The following is a 22,495-nucleotide window of genomic DNA, read 5'->3' on the forward strand; positions in this document are numbered from 1 at the left end:
GGGGGGCGTCTCCGACCTTTGCGCGGCGGCGGCGGCGGCGGGAGCCGGGAGTCAGATGCGGTCGAGCAACGCCGGAGATGGCTTCGGCTGGAGGCGGCGACTGCGAGGGCGCCGGGCCCGAGGCGGACCGCCCTCACCAGCGGCCCTTCTTGATCGGCGTGAGCGGCGGCACCGCGAGCGGCAAGGTAAAGGGCTGGGCTGCGCGGCGGGGCCTGCGAGTCACCCTGGGCGCCCCCGGGTCTCCGCGCGGCCTGTCGGGCCTCATTCCAGAGGGAGACCCCCGCTTCTAGCTGCCTCGAGGTGCCCCCCACCCATCTCCCGGGCGTGGACAGGGCCGGGGGCGGAGGGGCTGGGGCCGCGGCGGGCCAGGCGGGGAGCGGGTTGCTGGACCCCGGGGCACCCCCGCAAGCTCCCGGCTGGCCTGGCCGCTCGTGGCCTCCGGGTCCGCGTTGCCCCTGCTGGTGCACCCCAGCGCCCTCCCCGCCAGGCGCAGCCGCTGACCCGGGGGCCGCTCGGGAGCTGATGCGCCCGGGTGGGCGTCTCCAGGCGGGGCTCCTGTTTGTGTGTTTCCCAGTCCACTGTATGCGAGAAGATCATGGAGCTGCTGGGACAGAATGAAGTGGATCACCGGCAGCGCAAGCTGGTCATCTTGAGCCAAGACAGGTTCTATAAGGTCCTGACTGCGGAGCAGAAGGCCAAGGCTTTAAAAGGACAGTACAACTTCGACCACCCAGGTAGAGGCTCTGAAGGTGGGGAGAGAGTGAGGGAGAAGGGCGGACTGTGGAGACTGGATCCAGAGTTGGCCGTGGATGGTGAAGAGGCCCCAGGTGGTCCCTGGCTAAACCTCTGTGGAGCAGATTGGGGTTAAGCCCGGGGTCTCTCCTGTGCACTCTGGACCCTGCAGGAGCTCCAGGCTCCATCAGTTGGAGCCGGTCAGGGAGTCTGCAGCTCAGAAGGGCCTTCAGGCCCACTGCTCTGCAACAGTTGTGGTAGTGGAGAAAACTAAACGCCTTCTTGCTATCAGGGGCCTGCTATGCAGACCGTTTCCACTGGGGCAGAGTCCTCGAGAGGCCAGCACTGGGTGAATGAGAACCAGAGGCCTTGGCCAGGGGAACGGGTGGAGAGGAGATGGGTGAGGGGGATAGCCATGCTGCCCCTCCCTGCTGCTAGTAGACGATTCCACCCAGTGGCTGGCTCCCGTCTTCATTCCTTTCCAGGGGACACATGGGAAGAAGGTCCGAGGAGCATTAGCCTGTGTTATTTCCCAGAACTAGAAGCAAGACGCCTAGCTCACCTACCTCCCGGAACTGGCTGATCGGGAGATCCGTGTGTTCAGACTTGTGGGTGGGACAGCAGCCCAGGCGGTGGCACTGCCCCAGGGCAGCGAGGACAGGTCCAGCCTGTGGTTTGCAGAGGGCCCTGCTGATGGAAGCCGTGGGGGCTCCTCCGGGCCAGACATTCCTTAGGGTCGTTGGCAGCACTCGCACCCAGCAGACCCCAGGGCCGAGCAAGTTCTCAGCATAAAGACTTGCCCTGTTTTTTGTTCCACCCCTGCAGATGCTTTTGATAACGATTTGATGCACAGGACTCTGAAAAACATCGTGGAGGGCAAAACGGTCGAGGTCCCTACCTATGATTTTGTGACCCACTCAAGGTAAGCGCGTGGTTCTGGGAGGAGAGGGCTGTGTCTGGGGGGCTGGTGAGGACACCCCTCCTGCCCTGGGGCTGTGCCCCACTGGTTCCTGGGACAGCCCCCCTTATCCATGCCCAGGGTCTGATGCTGATGGCAGGCTTCTCCCCTGGCCTGTCCCGCAGGCTTGCGGAGACCACGGTGGTCTACCCTGCAGACGTGGTCCTGTTTGAGGGCATTCTGGTCTTCTACAGTCAGGAGATCCGGGACATGTTCCATCTGCGCCTCTTTGTGGACACTGACTCCGACGTCAGGCTATCTCGGAGAGGTAAGGCGGATGCGGGCCCCTCTGCCCCTGGCCAGGCTGGCCCCAGGCCCCCCTGGCGTGTGCAGGCCCCTGCTCTCTCCTATCACTGCAGTTCTCCGGGATGTGCAGCGGGGCCGGGACCTGGAGCAGATCCTGACGCAATACACCACGTTTGTCAAGCCGGCCTTCGAGGAGTTCTGCCTGCCGGTACCGCCTTCCACTTGCCCAGGGACCTCCTTTCCCCCCTTGTCAGAAGGCCCCCTGGTGCCCATTCTGAGAGCCGAGTCGTGGACGGACGCGGTCTGCTGTATACGTGGAGAAGTTAGCCTCTCGTTCCTGCAGTCCCAGGGAGTAGTCTCAGCTGGGAATGGGTCCTTTGTCCCTCGCACCCCTCCTCCCCGCACCAGGCTTCACCCCGTACACCGGCGTCAGCTCCCCCCGGGCCCTCGTCTGCATCTGTCCGGGGCACTGCTCATCCACTGCCCACACTGTGCCTCTCCTTCCCCCCAGCCCTTCTGAACGGGAGCAGGGGGCCTCCGTGGGGGCAGGGATCTCTGTCTGTTGGCTGCCAAAGTGCTGTCTGGCGCACAGTAGGTGCTTGCAGACTTCCTCCACACTGTGTGTCTCGGGGGTGGAGGGAGGTCCAGCTGGTGTGTCGAGGAGGGATTCACTGTGTGCGGCCGTCTGTCTTCTCCCTTTCGCCTCTCTCACTGGATAGGATGGCGGAGAGATTCAAAGGGAAATTTCACAGTATCGTTTCCCAAAGGGTAAAGTGAGGTACAGAGGAATTAGAAGCAGGATTCCTGCTTTAGATAAATGGGACAAAGGAGTTCTGTCTTTGCTAGTTCATGAAAACGTTTTGTTTTACATTCATGGTCTTGGAGTTTCTAGAAAATGATTAGGAAATTGACTGTTCCGCAGTCTCTTATCCCCAGAAAGACACTTTTGAAAAGTAGGTGGTTTACCGTGAAGCTCTGGACACTAGGTGTGATCGGGTGCCCCCGGATGGAGGCAGAAGTGTGCTCAGCCAGTCCCTCCCCGCCTTCACGGGGAGCCTCGGCGAGGTGACAGAGCTGCCCGTGTCCTGGTCGCTAGGACCTTTCTCAGCCCTCTGCTGGTCGCCCTCGCCTGCCCCCACAGCCCAGCAGAGTGGCCCAGCCCCGTGGGAGTTCAGCCTTGGGTCTCCTCTGCCTGCAGACACGGCTGCCCTGGGACCCAGTCTGTCCCTGTTCCCCTCCGCCCCCGAGGCTCATCTCTTGGGACAGGCCTCCTTGGCCCAGGCCCACACACCGGCGGTGCTCAGCCGTCTGTGAGCCCCCCTCCCCCACCAGCAGCACTTGGGGGTCCCTCCTTGGCGGCACCATAGTGCCAGACAGGAGTGGGCTACTCGGTGTGGGAGCAGAGGGGAGGCGAAGCAGGAAGGGGAGCAGGTCCTGCGACTTCCTGCCTGGGGTGCAGCCCTGCTCTCGCAGGGTTCCACACCCTGTGCACTGGGAGGGTGCCCCACCTCAGCCGGCCCAGAGCACCCAGCGGTCAGCGCAGACCACTGGCCCTGACGGCGGTGCTCTCAGAGACAAGCGTCTCCAGAAGCCGGCAGTCGCGCGCCATCCCTTCCCGCTGCTTCGGGTCAGCTTTCCTCGCTTCTGGGCTCGTGGCCTCTCACCTGAGCCCCTGCCCCCGCCTCCTCACCCTTCAAGGTGGCCTGCGCGTGCGCCCCGCATCTAGGCCCAGGCACGCCCAAAGCATCTCACAAGACCCTCCTTTTCTTGCCTTGTAGACAAAGAAGTACGCAGACGTGATCATTCCTCGAGGCGTTGACAACATGGGTAAGAAGCAGGCCTGTGCCACACTCCCCCACCAGGGCCATGCGGCAGGCCCGGCCCGTCCAGGTTACTGAGATGCCGCTGCGGGGTGAGGCCCGTCCACGTACATGTGTGGCAGAGGTTCACAACACACTTAGAACACGCAACATGTTTTACACCTTAAGGTGACATAGTGTATGACGTCAATTAAGTTTCAGTAAAGGTGGTGTGGGAAAAAAATACACGGAGGACTGCTTGACAGGGAGGCCCTTGTTGGCAGGAAGTATCACACCCAGGGTTAGTTAACAGAAACCCGCGCCACCACGCCAGGTCGATTTTACTGTGCCCAGCCCCAGCGGGCACTGGTCTACCTGCTGAGGCTCGGTGGCGGGCGGATGCCTGTGGAGGGCAGCGTGTGCCTTGAGGGTGGTGGTGGGTGGCGGCTGGGCGGGCGGGCAGCTGACCCCGCCCGTGTGACCCTGCAGTGGCCATCAACCTCATCGTGCAGCACATCCAGGACATCCTCAACGGCGACATCTGCAAGTGGCACCGCGCGGGGGCCAACGGGCGCAGCCACAAGAGGACATTCCCAGAGCCGGGGGAGCACCCCGGGGTGCTGGCCTCGGGCAAGCGCTCGCACCTTGAGTCCAGCAGCAGGCCCCACTGAGGAGCGGGCTGCTCAGCGCCCGGCGGGCCCAGAGAGGCCCGCCTGCCCCAAAACATGCGGCCACGGACGGGGCGCTGTCAGGGTCTCGGCTAACTCGGGAGACCTGGACGAGTCATCCAGGCGGTATGACAGGTTCTCTGCCGGTGGCCCTGACCTCCTCTCCCGCTTCCTCACGTCACGGGGGCTGGAAGCGCTCTTTGCTGCTGAGAAAGGGCCACAGAACGTGTGGTACGCGAGGCCCATGTTTGGGAGAACAGCCTGGTCGCCGTGATTTTGACGGTGAACCCCCGGCAAGAGACTAGTGTGACCTGGTTCACTCACGTGTAACTGGAACACAAGTTTGAAGATAACCCTCTTCCGTTTTACTTGTTATACAACCACATTTTCTGTTTACTCTGGTTTCCTACCACCATGCTCGCTGTGACCTAGTAACCCAACTTCATGACCCACCAGTGGGTCGTGGTCCTGGTACACACTGATCTGGTACGCAAGGAGCCACAGAGAGGCGTCCTTCCTTTTGGCCTGTGCCCCAAAGGCAGAGCCAGGAGGGAGCCCTGGGGAGCAAACTTTTCCTTAACCAGCACCAAACACACAGATGGGGTCCCCCTGGCCCAGCCCTGCCTGCTTTCCTGCAAGCAGTGGCCTGCTTTCCTGCAAGCAGTGTCCTGCTTGGCACCCCGGAGCCCAGGCTGCCATCTGGACAGGCCTTTCTTAGTGTCGCCCATGGCCAAGGTGTGTGTGGATCAGGAAGCAGGAGCAGATGCTGTGGCCCACAGTGGCCCTGTGCTTGCCTAGTGACCAGACACTAGTGGTCTTGCCCTGGTTTGTGCCCCATTCCATGTGGCAGCTGTTACTGTAAAAGTGGTCCCTTCCCTTTGCCGCCAGCTTTCGAGTACTAACTAGTTACACAGGGACGTTGGGTGAGCTTGGCTGAGCTCGAGGGCTGGTTCCTGATGACTGACGGTTTTGTCAAGTTTACTGTTCTTTTTGGAGAGACAACCAATAAATAACACCAAATGTGAATGCCAGTTTGTCCCTTTTTAATTACATAAAAGCAGAATCAGGACCAGGAAATGTGTGGATGATAGGCTACACACAGCAGGCTCTGGGTGGGGGTTGGGTCAGCAAGAGGAGTCACAGCTGGCCTCCCCAGCACCCTTGGGCTGGCGTTCGAGGTCTCACAGGCCACTGAACCGTGAGGGGGAGTCCCCGGGGCCTCCCTAGGTCAGGAGCAGGGGCCCGGGTTGAGCCCACCACCGGCCTCGGAGCAAGACTGGGCCTTGTCTGGGTCGACTAGAACCAGCCCCTCCCTGCCTTTGCTCGGCTGTTGTGCGCCCCACCCAGCAGCTCCACACTGAGTGAGTGCGTGGGCCTTATGAGGCGGCTGTGAGGAGGTGCTCTTTATGATCAGGGGAAACAGACTTTGCTGAAAACAAGGTGCCTGTTGGAGGGCCATTTCTTCAATGAGACCAAGGCAGAATCCCAGCCAAGACCATGTCCACCAAGCTCAGAGCCCCTCTGCCTGCCCGCAGGAAACACGCCCGTCTAAGACCTTGTCCCGCCCCAGCCCTGCCGCTTGCCGGTGAGTCCGTGTCCCACTAGTATCTCCGGATCAGGATGTCCCAGCTGTCTTTCCAGCGAAGGGCCTTGAGCTCACTGGGTGACAGCGGCCTGTCCCCGTAGGTCAGCGGGCGCAGCATGTTCGACACGTGACAGGCGGAGGTGAACCATGCCACGACCAGGGCCGTGAAGAGGCTCCTCTGGAGCTGGGACCTGCCAGCCCGGAGCAGAGTATGGTGGGCGGGGGGCTGGCCCTTTCCACCGCAAGGTCCCCTCGGCACCCCAGCCAGAGTGTCAGCCCTCGTCAAGTCCGGCCTGACCCCCTCGGCGCCCCTCCTCACTCGCTCTGCTTCCTGAACTCCACACTCCTGCTCCGTCACAGCAGTGGGAGCACAGAACCTCCCTCCTGAGCTGCCCCGGGCCCAGCCTCCAGGACCCGCTCTGGTTTACAGGCCCCCCGGTGTATCTGCTGGGCACCACGCGCCCCCCTTTCCTTTCTTTGTTCCTCTAGGCCAAAGGTCCTTCCGTGTGTATCCCCTGGTTTCACCTCCCAGCAGCCTTAGCTTTGTGCTCAGAACCCCAGGAGCCTTGCTAGTGCCTCTTCTGGCTAACCCTGTCCACACCACGCTGCAATCACCATTCATGACTCCCCCTGAACCCCATCCCCCTGACCCAGGGCGCGTGGCTGCCAAGGCCCAGTACCTGCACAGGTGGTCACTGACATGCTCCAGGACCACGGGCAGCAGCAGGATCTGGAAGGTGAGCGCCGGCAGGTAGTGGTAGAGGAAGAGCGTCTTCTCCATCAGGAAGAAAGGCAGGTAGTTCACGGCCCAGCCCCCAGCGCACAGAGCCCCAGCCAGCACCCAGCGCAGCCAGCGGTCTGCAGGGAAGGCCATCTTGAGCCGGGAGGCTCCCTGCCGCCGGGCAGGCTCACTTTGTCATCCACACGCGAGCCCGTGAACTCGCGGCCCCTGCTTTCTGTCTCCTATCCCAGCCCCTCCACCGTCTCTGGAAGAGCAGACTGTGGTCTAAGAACCTCCTGGACTTCCTGCTGCCCCTGCCGTCCCAGTCCTGAGACGCGCCAGCCCTGGGCCAGGCCCAGCTCACTCCTGATTCCCCGCGGGTCTCTGGTCTCACTCCTCAGGGGGCGGGGCAGGCCTGCACTGTGCACCCGCCCAGGAGCCGGGACTAGTGGACAGAATGACCAGCTCAGCTGAGCCCAGAGAGGGTGCATCCCCGCCCCTGGCGGCCTCTGGGGCCCACCCCAGGCGTTGGCTCCTTTCCTGTATCAGAACGGTTTTAAGGGAGGTTCTGTTCTTGCAAACCACCCGCCCCCAAGTGCCTCCTAGCAGCTCTGTCCCATCAGCCACTTCCAGGGGTGCTGGGGTCAGGGAGCAGTTCAGGCCCGACACCTGCATGGCCCTGGAGAAGCCTTGAAGGTGGCATGGGGACTGGAGGGTGGCATCCTGTCTCTGGGGAAGAGACAAGTGCCCTCGGGGCAGAAACACAGAGGTGGCCCAAGGCCACACTTGCTGATGTAGCCCTAAGCACACGGAGCTCTGGCCCAAACCAGAGGGACGGGGCGTGAAAGGCACGTGGGCCGCGGCACAGACCCTCGGGGAGGTCGCAGACTCTCCTTCTGCGTCTGAGCAGATACCAGACAAACAGCAGGGCGTACGCCAGGGTGGCAAGGCTGGCTGAGGCCCAGATTACAACGTTCCCGAGCAGGTGGATCTGCGCCTGTGGGAGGGAGAGGCCGGTTGGTGTGGCTTGGGGCAGGCGCGGGCGCTGCCCACACTTGGCCCTTGCGGCCAGGACGGACGTGTGAAGGTGCTCGGCTCTGTAAGTGGAATCAGAGCCGGGAGTGGATGGGGTTGTTTCTGGACAGGAGAGCGGCTCACAAGGAGGGGGACAGGGGCGCTGATGCAGAAGGTCCTCAGTGCCCGCTTCTCAGCAAGCCACAGCCTCCCACATCCGCAGGGGAAAAGGGGGTGCACCCCCTAGCTTAAGTCACTACCAGGTACCGACCACGTGCTGCGTTTGCCCTGCCAGGTGAAGACACACTGGACAGGGAAGCAGAGCACTGACCGGCCTGGATACCAGGTGCCAGGAGGGGAATCAAGTGGGATCGTTTTAAAAACCATGTCGGCTGGGCAAGGGGAACCACGCGCCACCATGGCAGCAGCAAAGCCGGGTATCCCTCCCTGCGGACGCGTGGGGACCTGACCCCTTGGCACCTCAGGGGAGCTTGGGCCCCGTGCTGCCAGAGCACTCGGAGAACAGCAAGCCCTTGGCTTTTGTCAGGACGGCGCAGGAAGGCCGGGGCTTGGGCGGATGCAATGGCTACTCTTAACATCACAGGCCTCGGGCATGGGCTGACTGCCCGCAGACACTGTGCTTACACTGGTCCTGGGGTGCAGCCAGTAAGCGATGTTGGTGTCCAGCATGACCCAGTCCAGTGGCGTGGAGCTGTACTTGTGTTCCGAATCGTCACTTCTCACTGTCAGCATCCGCCACTGCAGACAACAGAGGCCACCAGGAGTCACCGGACAGCCAGATGCCCTTCACAGCGAAGGGATCTGCCAGGGGGCGGAGTAAACCACTGCCCCTTTCATGGGGGGTCCAGCCTCAAGTTCACTCAGGTCACCCGCAGAGGCAGCCTAGGAGGCGCCTTTCCCGGGTTCCAGTTTGTAGATTAAGGGATGGGATGGGGCGGTAAGGGTGCCTTGACACTGGGGACGCTAAGTGCCCAGTTCCGACTTCCCTGCGGCTGTGCCATGTCGACCTGACCTGGGAGCAGTGCCATACTCCTGCATGTCTCCTTGGCTCCTGACGGTTACTGCCAGCAAAGCCACACAGCAGGGGGGCCGGGGGCTGACGGTGCCAGGCACGACATGGAGAGGACAGAGGGCAACGGCCCTCCCTACCAAGGCAGGTCCCAGTTTGAATGCTGATGCTGGATAGATCATGTGGCCCTCCCGGCGAGGGGCAAGGTCAGCTGCCCATCCATCTGCCTGTCACCTGTAGCTCGGAGAATCTGGCCATGAAGCTGAGGTTCCTGCTGATGTCCACCTGGGTCGGGGAGTGCAGCTCCAGCTCCCTCTCCTTCTGCTCCTGGCCTGGCAGGCACACGGGGACCGGAGGACGCAAGCAGAACCCAGTCAGGGAGCCGCCCACGGCAGCCGCTGCTGCTTTCCAAAGAACCCGCAGGACACGGTCCGCGGTCCCCCACCCGCCCGGCCGTCTCTCCAGTCAAAAGCTCTCCTTGCCCTGCCTTCCGGTGGCACTGTCCCCCTCGCCCACTCGGGAGGGGGTGCCGGGGGAAGGGGAGGGTCCACAGTAGGGCCTGGAGCCCGCGGGCTGTCCCGCCCCCAGAGCCGCACGCTCACTCCTGCCGTAGCGATGCTCCTCCACATTCCACACAGTGCTCTCGTGGTAGCCCCGAAACAGCTTCTCCCCCACCACTTCCAGCTGCCGAAAGCCCCAGTCCGGGAGGGGCACTCCACTCAGCTGGCAAAGCAAGATGGTGGGGGGATCATGATGGAGGGCCCGGGCCTGCCCAGCTTGGGGGAGCCCACCCCAGGTCACCCACAAGGGCAGCGGCTCTCCTTCAGGGAGCTTCACGCCAGGGTTCAGTTCTGAGCAGTTACAGAGACCCCTCAACCCCCCATGGCCCCCCTTCAGTCTGTCCCTCTGGGCAGGACCGGGGAGGCGGTCGCTGACCTTGAGGATGGCCGAGGTGTTCACGTGCACAAAGCGGACCTCTGACAAGATGGTCTTCCAGACATCCGTGTCTGACTCCCTGTTCACGATGTCCTGTAAAAGCAGATCTAGGCCATTAGTTCACTCTTTTTCAGATTTCCTTAAATGTAAAGATGAAGACTAGTCACCACGGTGAGACTAGCTTGGTCTGATACAAGGGGACAGTCCCCCAAGGGAAGCTGACACGGCTGATCCCAGACAGTGCTATCAACTTTATTCCAGAGGTCTGTGCAAGGTGCTGGGGGTGGGGGTGGGGACACCACCCTCCCCCAGATGCGGATAGCCTTTCCAGTGGGGATTTAAGGATGGTGCTCCTCCCTGAGCTTCTGTGATGCCTGCTCCCTGAGACCTCAGGCCAAACATGAGGACAGTGCAGAGGAAGGTCAGAGACTGTCCCCGCGAGACTCCACCCTGAGAGGGGGCTCCTGGGGATAGGGAATAAAGAGCTGACACTGGAAGAGCTTGGCGGGTGCCTGGCACGACCCCGGGAGGTCCTGTGGCTACTGACAAGCCAACACCAGAGGGGCTGAGCAGGAGCAGGACAAGGAGGCCACACCCTCCGGTTGGCCATCCTCTCTGCCCATCATGGAGCTTCAAGTCCTGGAAACGGGCAGGTAGGGCTGAAAGGGGCTGAGGAGCAGAGAAGGGGTCAGTGATGGGCCTCACCAGAGAGGGGAGCAGGCAGGACCTTCAGGACAACCCTGGGGACAAGGACCTGGGGCGACAACCACATCAGAGCAGGCTCAGGGGAAGGACAGAGGCAGACACATGGAGCACCCGTGTGCGGCACCCAGCGCCTGGGCCCCACTGGGCACGAACACAGAGGTGGCCTTCACGGCCCCTGGCTTCACCTCACACCTATTGAGGGGCTGGTGCTACGAGGGAGCGGGTATGGAGGCTGAAGTGAGGCGCGCCTCTCCCAGAAGTTAAGCCCAGTGCGATCACAGCCCTGCTACTGCGTTTTGCACTCACGACCCTGACTTCAGATGGTCCAGCAGCCCAGCCATGGAACTTCCCTCCTGCAGCCTGGCCCAGGACACAGTGTGCCACCCTGAAGAGCCCGCCGTAGGGCCCAGGGCCCAGGGGGGCAGTGCCAGAAACTGCCCCCACTCCTCCATGGCCCTGCCTGTCCCCGGGCGAGGGTTGATCAAAGAGGCTCCAGGTGTGTCCAGGCAGCTGGTCTGAGCTGACTGTGGGAGGGGCCTCCTCCCTGCAGCACTTCAATACCCACCCACCATCCCGCAGCTCCTTCCTGGACACAAGAAAATCCCCTAGCTCCCCCTTTCTGTAGAGCAGGGGGTCACTTGTTCCAGAGCACTGTTCGGAAAGGGCCGTGATGCCCATGCTCGAGATGGCCGGGGACTCACCAGCCGCCAGAGGTTCTGGGGGGGCATGGAGATGTTGTAGTCAACATAGCAGGAGACCTCCTGCGCGTGGGGGCTCAGGGGGGCTGCGACGTCATGCCTGGAAAACCAAACAGCGCTGCTGGGGGCAACTGAAGCTCTCATGAAAGGCACTCGCTTTTCTTCAAGGAGAAAAAAAGCACTTTTTCTCAGGAAACAAAGCCAGTTCAACCTTCAAGCACCTCGGCTGCCATTCCCCAGGGCGCTAAATCCCTCATGGAGGGCAGAGGCCCTGCAGTGACCATGCCTCCAGGGACGCACATGATGGGGAAGTAGGGGGATGTCCATCTAAACCACGGGCTCACCATCCCCTCTGCAGAGGATAAACCAAGCTGAGAGCACAGCCTGGACACTGGGGGCTCCCTAATGCCAGGTCATGGAAATGGCGGGGGCACCAAGAAGACTGTTGGAAAACAAGTGCCCAGGGACGTCAGTTCCCCTTGTTTACTTTCAGGGAAACCATGCCGGATCGGACTTTGTGCGGGACCACATCAGGGGAGGACCCGCAGTGAGCAGTAAGGAAGAGGCCCTCACGACCCTGGAAAAGTCAGATATGACTGCAGGCCCTGTGAGTGTCACAAACAACACTGACCCCGGCGGGCACAGTGCGTAAGAAATGCTTTTGGTGCAGGGAGATTTCAGCTGACCCCTGAATGAAGTGACTGCATGGGGGCTTTCCTTGTGGCTCAGTGGTAAAGAATCTGTGTGCCAATGCAGGAGACACGGGCTCTATCCCTGCTCCAGGAAGGTCCCACCTGCTGCAGGGCAACTGAGCCCGTGCTCTAGAGCCCGGGAACTGCAACTATGGAGCCCGCGCAGCACCGCTGCCGGAGCCTGAGCTCTGGAGCCAGTGCTCCGAAACAAGAGCAGTCGCCGAAAGAGAAGCCCAAGCACCCCAGCTAGAGAGCAGCCTGCAGGCAGCAGTGAAGACCTGGTGCGGCCAAAAGTATAAATGAATAAAATCATTCTTTAAAAAAGTGAAAGCGTGGGGCATGGTGGGGATGGCAGTGGGGTCTGAGCTGAAAAGCATTCTAGGCAGAGTGAGCAAAGGCCCCAGCGAGGCTGCATGGGGTCATTCTGGGGGCAGCGGGGGGCTAGGGTGCCTGGCGTGAAGTCTACCAGGGAGTCAGTGGGTAGGCCCCGGGGGGGGCAGCCAGGGGAGAGTGGGGAGCTACTCTGAGTGTGACAGTCACGCTGGGCATCCCTGGAGGCTCCTGGCAGAGACGTGAGGTTGGTCAAGTGTGAGTTTTCAGAGGGAGCGGTGCCTGCCATGTGCAGAGGGCGGGTGATTCCCAGCAGGACTAGGAGTGAGGGCAGGAAGGACTGGAGCCCCGTGGATTTCCCGACCCAGGGACGGCAGAAGGGGGAGAGGACAAGGCGGACGCGGCGTGGAGAGCCCAGATGTCCAAGGGGGGAGGGCGGGGTCCCTGAGGCCATGTAGATGACCCGAGAGGCCGGGTGGAAGGACAGCAGAGGTGGCCCAGAGGTCAGGCCAGGTAGGGGTCCTGGCTCTGTCCCCCAGCTCACAGCCTTCTTGAATTTGCTTCTCCTTTCAGCAGGTGCCGCCATCTGCCAGGGCGCCCCACACTTCACTCTGGGTGGCACTCCCCTTCCCAGCCCGCACGCCATCACTGAGGTCTCCCCTCCCCGCCCTCGACACCTACTACAGAGCAGGACCTGAGGTGGTAACGCAGGCACGCCCGCTCTGAGCAGCAGCAGGGACTCACGTGTTGAGGAGGCGGGTGGTCATGCCGTGTACCAGCTGCACAACGTCGCCGTGCCGCACGGGCCTCGGGGGGTTGTTCACCACCAGCTGGTGCCTGGAAGAGAGCACGGCTGGATTCGGGGGTCCTTGCTCAGGCTCTGTGGAGTCTCACAGCCACCCCATCAGCATGTTCCTCATATGAGGAACGTTTTATTTAACTCTTTTCTGAAACTTCAGGTCACTTTCCACGCTTCCTGGCATGGCCCCCTTTGTCATCATCACATTGACCGCAGCTGTGCTGTACTTCAATTTGAGTCTGAATTTGGCAATAAGAAGTTCGTGATCTGAGCCACAGTCAGCTCCAGGTCTTGTTTTTGCTGACTGTTTAGAGCTTCTCCATCTTTGGCTGCAAAGAATATAATCAATCTTATTTCAGTGTTGGCCATCTGGTGATGTCCATGTGAAGAGTCTTCTCTTGTGTTGTTGGAAGAGGGTGTTTGCCATGACCAGTGCGTTCTCTTGGCAAAACTCTATTAGCCTTTGCCCTGCCTCATTCTGTACTCCAAGGCCAAATTTGCCTGTTACTCCAGGTGTTTCTTGACTTCCTAGTTTTGCATTCCAGTCCCCTAACATGAAAAGGACATCTTTTTTGGGTGTTAGTTCTACAAGGTCTTGTAGGTCTTCATAGAACTGTTCAAATTCAGCTTCTTCAGCATTGGTGGTTGGGCCACAGACTTGAATTACCGTGATATTGAATGGTTTGCTTTGGAAATGAACAGAGATCATTCTGTCGTTTTTGAGATTGCATCCAAATACTGCATTTCAGACTCTTTTATTTGTACCACATTTTGGACTCTTTTGTTGACTATGATGGCTACTCCATTTCCTCTAGGGGATTCTTGCCCACAGTAGTAGATATAATGGTCATCTGAGTTAAATTCACCCATTCCAGTCCATTTTAGATCGGTGATTCCTAAAATGTCAACATTCACTCTTGCTATCTCCTGTTTGACCACTTCGAATTTGCCTTGATTCATGGAGCTAACATTCCACGTTCCAATGCAATATTGCTCTTTACAGCATCGGACCTTGCTTCCATCACCAGTTACAACCACAACTCGGTGTTGTTTTAGCTTTGGCTCTGTCTCTTCATTCTTTCTGGAGTTATTTCTTTCTTCACTTTTCTCCAGTAGCATATTGGGCACCTACCGACCTGAGGAGTTCATCTTTCAATGTCCTATCTTTTGCCTTTTCATACTGTTCATGGGGTTCTCAAGGCAAAAATACTGAAGTGGTTTTCCATTCCCTTCTCCAGAGGACCACATTTTGTCAGAACTCTCCAGCATGACCCGTCCGTTTTGGGTGGCCCTACACGGCATGGCTCAGATCATGAACTGGTTATTGCCAAATTCAGACTTAAACTGAAGAAAGTGGGAGAAACCACTAGATCATTCAGGTATGACCTAAATCAAATCCCTTACGATTATACAGTGGGAGTGAGAAATAGATTTAAGGGACTAGATCTGATAGATAGAGTGCCCAATGAACTATGGACGGAGGTTCGTGACATTATACAGGAGACAGGGATCAAGACTATCGCCAAGAAAAAGAAATGCAAAAAAGCAAAATGACTGTCTGAGGAGGCATTACAAATAGCTGTGAAAAGAAGAGAAGCGAAAAACAAAGGAGAAAAGGACAGATATACCCATTTGAATGCAGAGTTCCAAAAAATAGCAAGAAGAAATAGAAAGCCTTCCTCAGTGATCAGCGCAAATAGAGGAAAACAATAGAATGAGAAAGACTAGAGATCTCTTCAAGAAAATTAGAGATACCAAGGGAATGTTTCATGCAAAGGTGGGCTCAACAAAGGACAGAAATGGTATGGACCTAACAGAAGCAGAAGATATTAATAGGTGGCAAGAATACACAGAAGAACTGTACAAAAAAAGATCTTCATGACCCAGATAATCACGATGGTGTGATCACTCACCTAGAGTCAGATATCTTGGAATGTGAAGTCAAGTGGGCCTTAGGAAGCATCACTACAAACAAAGCTAGCAGAGGTGATGGAATTCCAGTTGAGCCATTTCAAATCCTAAAAGATGATGCGGTGAAAGTGCTGCACTCAATATGCCAGCAAATCTGGAAAACTCAGCAGTGGCCACAGGACTGGAAAAGGTCAGTATTCATTCCAATCCCAAAGAAAGGCAATGCCAAAGAATGCTCAAACTACCGCACAATTGCACTCATCTCACACACTAGTAAAGTAATGCTCAAAATTCTCCAAGCCAGGCTTCAACAGTATGTGAACTGTGAACTTCCAGATGTTCAAGCTGGTTTTTGAAAAGCCAGAGGAACCAGAGATCAAATTGCCAACATCCACTGGATCAAAGAAAAAGCAAGAGAGTTCCAGAAAAACATGTACTTCTGGGTTATTGACCATGCCTTTGACTGTGTGGACCACAACAAACTGTGGAAAATTCTGAAAGATGTGAATGAATACCAGACCACCTCACCTGCCTCTTGAGAAACCTGTATGCAGGTCAGGAAGCAACAGTTAGAACTGGACATGAAACAACAGACTAGTTCCAAATAGGAAAAGGAGTATGTCAAGGCTGTATATTGTCACCCTGCTTGTTTAATTTCTATGCAGAGTACATCATGAGAAACGCTGGGCTGGAAGAAACACAAGCTGGAATCAAGATTCCCAGGAGAAATATCAATAACCGCAGATATGCAGATGACACCACGCTTATGGCAGAAAGTGAAGAGGAACTAAAAGCCTCTTGATGAAAGTGAAAGAGGAGAGTGAAAAAGTTGGCTTAAAGCTCAACATTCAGAAAACGAAGATCACGGCATCTGGTCCCATTACTTCATGGCAAATAGATGGGGAAACAGTGGAAACAGTGGCAGATTTTTCTTTTTAGGGCTCCCAAATCACTGCAGATGGTGACTACAGCCATGAAATTAAAAGACACTTACTCCTTGGAAGAAAAGTTATGACCAATCTAGATAGTATGTTAAAAAGCAGAGACATTACTTTGCCAACAAAGGTCCGTCTAGTCAAGGCTATGGTTTTCCAGTAGTCATGTATGGATATGAGAGTTGGACCATAAAGAAAGCTAAGCCCCAAAAAGATGCTTTTGAACTATGGTGTTGGAGAAGACTCTTGAGAGTCCCTTGGACTGCAAGGAGATCCAACCAGTCCATCCTAAAGGAAATCAGTCCTGGGTATTCATTGGAAGGACTGATGTTGAAGCTGAAACTCCAATACTCTGGCCACCTGATGCAAAGAACTGACTCATTTGAAAAGACCCTAATGCTGGGAAAGATTGCAGGTGGGTGGAGAACGAGACAACAGAGGACAAGATGGTTGGACGGCATCAACAACTCAATGGACATGAATGTGAGTAAACTCCCGGAGTTGGTGATGGACAGGAAGGCTTGGCATCTGCAGTCCATGGGGTCACAAAGAGTCGGACACGACTGAGCGACTGAACTGAACTGAACTGTATTGTACCTGCTAGGAACACTGCTATGTCCCTGACCGTGGGCTTCTTGGCACAGACTTGGTCCCGAAGCTACGAGGCGGCCAGCAACTGAGGCCAAGCTGTCCCCTAACCTGTACTCACCTCCCGGGGTCCTTGACAATCCACCAGTTGTTGACGTCCTTGAAGGGGTAGCAGGTCACCTGCTGCTGGTGGGAGCTGCCACGGCCGTTCTCATATCTGCAAGAAGGTGCAACTGTGGGTGGGGTGCCGGGGGCCCACGCCCTCCCCCAGGTCCCTACAGGCACCACCCAGCGAGGTGTCAGATATGTTTCCATCCCAGAGGGGCTGGTCCCCCCATCGATGGTATATAACGAGACTCAGTGACACCAGGGTCCGAGAGCTCCATTTCTTTTATCTCACAAACTCCTTCACATGAAGTGAAAGCTGGTAACAGCAAAAATGTGAAGAAAAAAAAAAAAGTCCCAAAACATGTTATAATCTCTGGATTGAAAACATGACTTTCCTTACTTACATCATAGGGTAGGTGCTCTGGTGAGAGTGAAGCCAGCAGGGCACAGGTTGGCCAAAGACATTCTTCAGGGTGACCTGGGAACCAAAGGCCACCTCCAGGGGCTGACCTTGCGTGACCCTTGCCAGCCCGCCCTGAAACAGGAGCACAGGGTCGGCCAGTGAGGGAGAGAGAGAGAGAGCACACACGTGACTCCCAAGCCAGCCCCTTTGACAGCCCCTCCCCACATCCGGGCCATAGTCACCATCAGCTATGGTCAAGTATGACATAATATTGGCACCTTACATATTCCCAATGACTAGAGGCAGCCTCTGGGGACGCGGACCCCTCATCCCCTCCCACGCCACTAGCACATTCAGAATTAGTGTAGAGAGAGTGAAGACATGCCTCACTTCCCCGATTTGGTTTTCCCTCTGATGCTCGCCTGGGGCAGTTTACGTTAAGAAAACCCTGAGTCTAGTGTGGCCTTCTTTCTAGGATGGCACTTTTACCTCCAAGCTGGCCTGGAAGGCACTGGACATGATCTGGTCGTGGGGCCCAGAGCGGTAGAGCAGCAGCAGGTGGATGTAGAAGAACAGCAGGTACACAAGGATCGGGAGCACCACCAGAGCCGCCGCTCGCGCGAGCAGGTGGCAGAGCACACGGACCTGCCAGAGGACGGAGGGGACATCACCCCACCCGGGGGAAGGTGGCCCTAGGCCAGTCCTCCTTTCAGGGTTCTCATCCTGCTCCCTGCCCCGACAGCCAGCCCTGCCTCACCCCCGACCCCACCATATCTCTGCCCTGCCCTCAGCTCCACCCCCACCCCAGCCCCGCCTCCTGCTCCCCCAGGATCAGCCTCACTCCTACCCCAGACCTACACCCTTGATCCCCACCAGCCCCACCCCACCCCTGATCCCCCAGCCTTGCCCCCCTCAGCCCTGTCCCCAGGCCAGCCCGGCCCCACCCCTTGGCATCAGCACCTACGTTTGACAGCGTCTGGTCTCCTATCACGTGCCAGGCGTGGACAGCAGCAACCCCGAGCACCAGCAAGTATGTGAACACACCCACGTACTTGATGCTAAAGACACAGGATGAAGAGGAAGTCAAGACGAGACACACGTGGAGGCAGTGGCTGCCGCCTCAGACCCAGTGCACCAGACTCACCCAACTGCACAGGAGCAGGCCACGCCCGTCAGCACCAACCAAAACCACCATCTTGGGGAGAAGGGCCTGGAGCAAAGCACAGAAGCAGAGCTGAGGCCTTGGAACGTTTCCCCCGAAGGCCAGAGAAGGCACAGCCTCAGACATCTCAGCTGGCTACGCCGAGCTCCAGGTACAAGGGAAAGATTTCTCATCTCCCCGAAGAGCAGTCCTCTTGATATAACTTCTCCTTTGGGTCAGAAGATGTTTCCACGTAGTTTACATTATAGAGAGATGAGAATTATTTATGAAGACAGGAGCCAAGAGCCAGTGGAGGTGCCTGGGGCAGCTGTCCCCCGTGGAAGGGTATCAGACCTGCTCAGGTGGACAAGCCCCCAGACTCCTCTGTCTCATTCTCCATACCTGTGTTTCTGGGAGTTGGAGAACTTCAGGTAAGATAGCACGGCCAACAGATTGAAAAATATCAGCACTGATTCCAAAAGCATTAACCTTGACTGAGTGATGAGAGCGTTCTCTGTTGGGAAAAGGACACGGGCATCAGGTGTCGGGGAGCAAGGGTGAATGTCCACAAAAAAGGGTCCTTGCCAAACGTCCCAGAATCTGGAGGTGGGAAGTGGGGGCTCGACCTGGCTGGAAGCTACTGGCCCTCCTGAACCTTCGTTTTCCTCATCTGCAGGAGAAATACCAACTCTGCAGGGTGCCTGGACATTCTAACACTCTGCGGGCATGGGCCCCAGTTAGGGTTGTCACTCAACAGACATGAATTCTGGTTTGTTTCCATCTGACTTAACTTCATTTGTTCACAGACTTGGGCTGAGAGAGTCCACTCTGAGGAATACCCACTCATTCCTGAATCTGTCTCCACTGGTCAAGAGGGGTGGGGCGTGGGGGAGGTTCTCATTCAAGGACAGACTGGGTTGCCAGGGGCGATGGTCCAGGGGTGGGGGTGCATACATAGCAGCATCATTTGGGCAGCCCCGCTACATGTTGGCTGCCCCTCCACAACATCACAGTCTGAACACACAGACCTATGCACAACCCCCGTCCTGGGAGTGGGGTGACTGCCAGAGTCTGATCTGGACACCCTGGACACGCTTCCTTCTGTCCTGCGAGTAGCAGACATGGGAGGGGGCACACCCACTGAACCCCAAGCCCTCCTGGGCCACAGAGACAGAGATCAGCGCTGGGGTTGCCCTGGCCCCCCGGAGCAGGGGGACGCCTGGGCCTCACCGATCAACACCAGCAGAGCGGCACCCGTGGCAGCACAGTGAGAGAAGCCGAGCTCCCGCACGATCTCATAGGCCATGGGCACCGACAGGGCCCCCGAGAGGGCCGGCAGCAGGCGCAGGGACCACACGGGCACGTTGCTGCTGTATTCTGGAAGAGCGAGCACAGAGGGGCTGAGCGCATGAGACACATACCCCCCTCCCTACACCGCCACATGTTCTCACATGGCGCACATGCCCACGGACCACAGCGCAAGTCTGCAAGGCTGAGTCTCATCAGGGACCGAGTGTGTGGGCCTCGGCTTCATATGGTCGAGTGCCGGTTCTCAGTAAGTACGGGAACCTGAGGACTCTGAAATGAGTTAACGCTTATTTACAGATTTACCCAATCTGTTTCCAAAAACACTGTGGCAACACATGTATATGTACAAAAGGTACTTGCCACACACAGTGGTATGCACAGATGCCATGTACAGCATGCTATGTGTACCAAAGACCAAGGGCAACACACTTATGACAAGCACTAAGGAATTTACTGGACTTTTTGAAAGTCTTTCACTTGTACCCAAGCTATTTATCACACCCTGGATTCAGATGAATAAGCTGTAGTTGTTAATCTCTAGGATAGCTGCTTCCTCTCAATTCTAAAACGTGCACATTAATAAGGAAGATGACAATGATATTTTACCTGCTCCAATTCTGTTCCACAGAAAGTTACCATCGAATCCTCCTAAATAACCTAAAACAAAAGATGAATCAATAACTATCCTGTTCAGTAAATACTTCTGAAGCACCAAACTGCAGCAGGCAACAGGCGAACAATGATAAAGAAAAGAATAAGACCCACGGAGCAACTAAGCCAGTGTGTCTATGTGTGGCAACTACTGAAGCCTGTGCACCGTAGAGCCTGTGCTCTGAAACAAGAAGCCTCTGCAGTGAGAAGCCCGTGTGCCACAATGAAGACTAGCCCCCCTTGGCACAATCAGAGAGAGCTGGTGCAAAGCAACGAAGACCCAGGACACCCCCAAACAGATAAATAAATAAGACACCGCTTCTGCCCTCATGAACTTCCATGTTTAAGTGTTAAAGAGCCACATCTCTTACTAAGAAATCCTACCTCCCAAGGCCAAAAGCATGTGGCCAAACGGTGGTCCACTGCCATCCAAAAAGAAGATCCGCTTCATGTAGAACGAGATGTACTGCCCGTAATACACTTCATCAAAACTGTAAAGCAAACCCACGTTATGTTCAGCTAGAGATCCTAACTGTGCACAAAAGGTGCGAGGGTCAACGTACACCTTTGCTTCCAAATGACTCTGGAGAGTGACCAGTCAAGGCTGGAATCTTTGCTCCAAGTGCATGGCGTCCCTGAATATGAAGACACGTGTGCAGCACCACATATCCACAAGGACAGGAGGGAAAACGCCCCCCTGCAAGTTGGGCATTCAGGAGGCTTTCCTGACACAGATTCTACTTCTCTCCCTGTGTGTAGGTTAGGGTGTACCATGAGCCAGTCTACCAAAGGCCTACTGGACACAAAGCTGATCTGGCTGTCCACCTGCGTGTCTGCAGGTGAGAGTCAGAATAAGAGCTGGTGACCCAACAAAACAGTCGCAGGTGTAAAAGGGAGAGGCGCCAACTGCAGCAAACCCCTTTCAGATAATCAGGGACGTTTGCTGACACGGAGGAACTGCTGTCAGTTTCTTAGGCATGATGATGCTACTGTGACCCTGTGATTTTCAAGAATCCTGATCTAAATCGATACTAAATCGTTTAATGAATGAAATATAGTGTCTATGATGTGCTTCAAAAAAATCCACTGCAGGGAGGGAATTGGCTATGAGCTGGTAACTGTTGCAACTGGGTGACTAACATATCATTCTCTGTACTTCTGTATATGTTTGATGCTTTCCATAATAAAAAGTTAAGTGAAAAGAAACACATATATTAATCACATCATTAACAGCCCTTTAATAATAACAATTTCTCATTATGACAAAGAACACACTTTACCATCAGCGAGGACTCGCTTCCAAATTCCTCAGTCTTCTGCCCTCCACTCTCTGGACTGTCAAAGGTCACTCATCATGGATACTACACCTACTACTGACCTACGGGGCAAGACTGAACAGGTGGACTCTGCAGGGGCTGTCCTGGGGACCAGCTGGTCTCTCCTCTAACAGCCAAGGCATCCATCACCAAGGAAGCCCAGAAGTTGGCTCTCCCATTTTATGGGGCTCAAAAAGGCACTTCCAGCCATCAATGCACTGAAAAAAATTACAGTTCCTTCTGGAGGCCCCCAGAATCAAGTTGCTTGACTTACACCACGGCCCTTGGATAGGCAAGCTGCCAGAGTCGGCTCAGCAATCCCATCGCGGTCAGAGCTACCATATTCAAGTTTACCTCAGCGGTCACCATCACAGGGTGCTGCAAGAACCCCAACATCTTGCAGAAAAGCAGGCCGGGGGAGGAGGATGCCCTGGAAAAGCAGAGGAAAAGCTGTCACCAAGAGCACCGGTGGCTCCCTCGAAGGCTAGGAGGCGGCTGTGACATCAGGACTCTCTTTCACAAGCAGTCACACGCGGTGAGGTGGCCACCTCAGGACTGAAGAGTCCCTCACTCCAGCACCACCCGCGGAGCCCTTCGGGTCAGTGACAGCGTTGGACCCCGGGGCCCCTGCCCACCTGGGCAGTGCGGCCGGCTGACAGCCGCTGACCTCCGTCCGTCCCCCACCCCAGAGCCTCAGAGCCTCCCCGTCTGCGCCAAGGGCCGCCCTCCCGTCGCGCCCCCTTTCTCACCTCGAGGGCGCGTGTACACCGGGCACCCTGTTTCTTTCCCGAGGCTCCCCCCATCCCTCGGGTCCACTTTTCTCTGGAGGCTGCAGGTGCCGTGGGGGCCACCCTCCCCCGCGTTCTCACAGCAACGCCGCCTCTGGCCTGCGGCGGCCCCCTTCTGTCCTCAGGGCGACAAGCTTCCCTCCTGCTACGTCGGCCCAGGGCACCACCTTCTCTCCAGGGACCCTGTCCGCCCTGGGAGCCCCTCTCCTCTGCCCGGCACTCCGCTTCTCTCCCGAGAGTTTCACCTGCCCGGGGGGCCCGACTGGGCTCTGGCCCCCGGCGCCACAAACGTACTGCTGTTTCTTCAGGTCCCCGCAGAGCCGCTCCCTGCGCCTCAGACCTGCCTGGGGCGGGGGTGCGCCGCTAGGCCGACCGTTGGTAGGGGGTGAGGCCGCTCGGCACTCTTTGCTGCCCACTGGTCCGCTCGACGCTC

The 22,495-nt window shown here is 57.1% G+C and overlaps 2 protein-coding genes across 9 annotated transcripts; one reads left to right on the plus strand and one right to left on the minus strand.

The window, feature by feature from the left end:
* UCK1 (uridine-cytidine kinase 1) lies at positions 1-5,429 on the plus strand. 4 transcript variants are annotated; one of them, XM_027966258.3, is made up of 7 exons: positions 1-185; positions 547-734; positions 1,558-1,654; positions 1,816-1,958; positions 2,050-2,258; positions 3,715-3,763; positions 4,225-5,429. In XM_027966258.3, exons 2-7 carry the CDS (start codon positions 596-598, stop codon positions 4,404-4,406), a joined length of 819 nt encoding a protein of 272 aa, XP_027822059.1. In that variant the 5' UTR covers positions 1-185; positions 547-595; the 3' UTR covers positions 4,407-5,429. The 4 variants fall into 4 exon arrangements, 3 of the variants coding, with proteins under 3 accessions (XP_027822059.1, XP_027822057.1, XP_027822058.1); XM_027966256.3 differs by having other exon boundaries at positions 575-734; XM_027966257.3 differs by having other exon boundaries at positions 575-734; positions 2,050-2,144.
* Positions 5,426-22,495, minus strand: POMT1 (protein O-mannosyltransferase 1). Of its 5 annotated transcripts, none has more exons than XM_027966253.3 (20): positions 22,357-22,495; positions 21,549-21,704; positions 20,343-20,449; positions 19,914-19,964; positions 19,230-19,376; positions 18,402-18,513; positions 18,003-18,068; positions 17,823-17,916; positions 17,348-17,503; positions 16,860-16,990; positions 16,469-16,564; positions 12,859-12,951; positions 11,096-11,192; positions 9,690-9,782; positions 9,356-9,476; positions 8,988-9,085; positions 8,369-8,482; positions 7,580-7,706; positions 6,669-6,846; positions 5,426-6,179 (listed from the first exon to the last, which is right to left on the minus strand). In XM_027966253.3, the coding sequence occupies exons 2-20, from the start codon at positions 21,668-21,670 to the stop codon at positions 6,005-6,007; spliced, it is 2,178 nt and encodes a 725-aa protein (XP_027822054.1). In that variant the 5' UTR covers positions 21,671-21,704; positions 22,357-22,495; the 3' UTR covers positions 5,426-6,004. The 5 variants fall into 5 exon arrangements, with proteins under 5 accessions (XP_027822054.1, XP_027822055.1, XP_027822056.1 ...); XM_027966254.3 differs by having other exon boundaries at positions 22,308-22,495; XM_027966255.3 differs by lacking the exon at positions 22,357-22,495 and adding an exon at positions 22,024-22,132.

Source organism: Ovis aries, chromosome 3, assembly GCF_016772045.2.
Source record: "Ovis aries strain OAR_USU_Benz2616 breed Rambouillet chromosome 3, ARS-UI_Ramb_v3.0, whole genome shotgun sequence".
Lineage (NCBI taxonomy): Eukaryota > Metazoa > Chordata > Mammalia > Artiodactyla > Bovidae > Ovis > Ovis aries.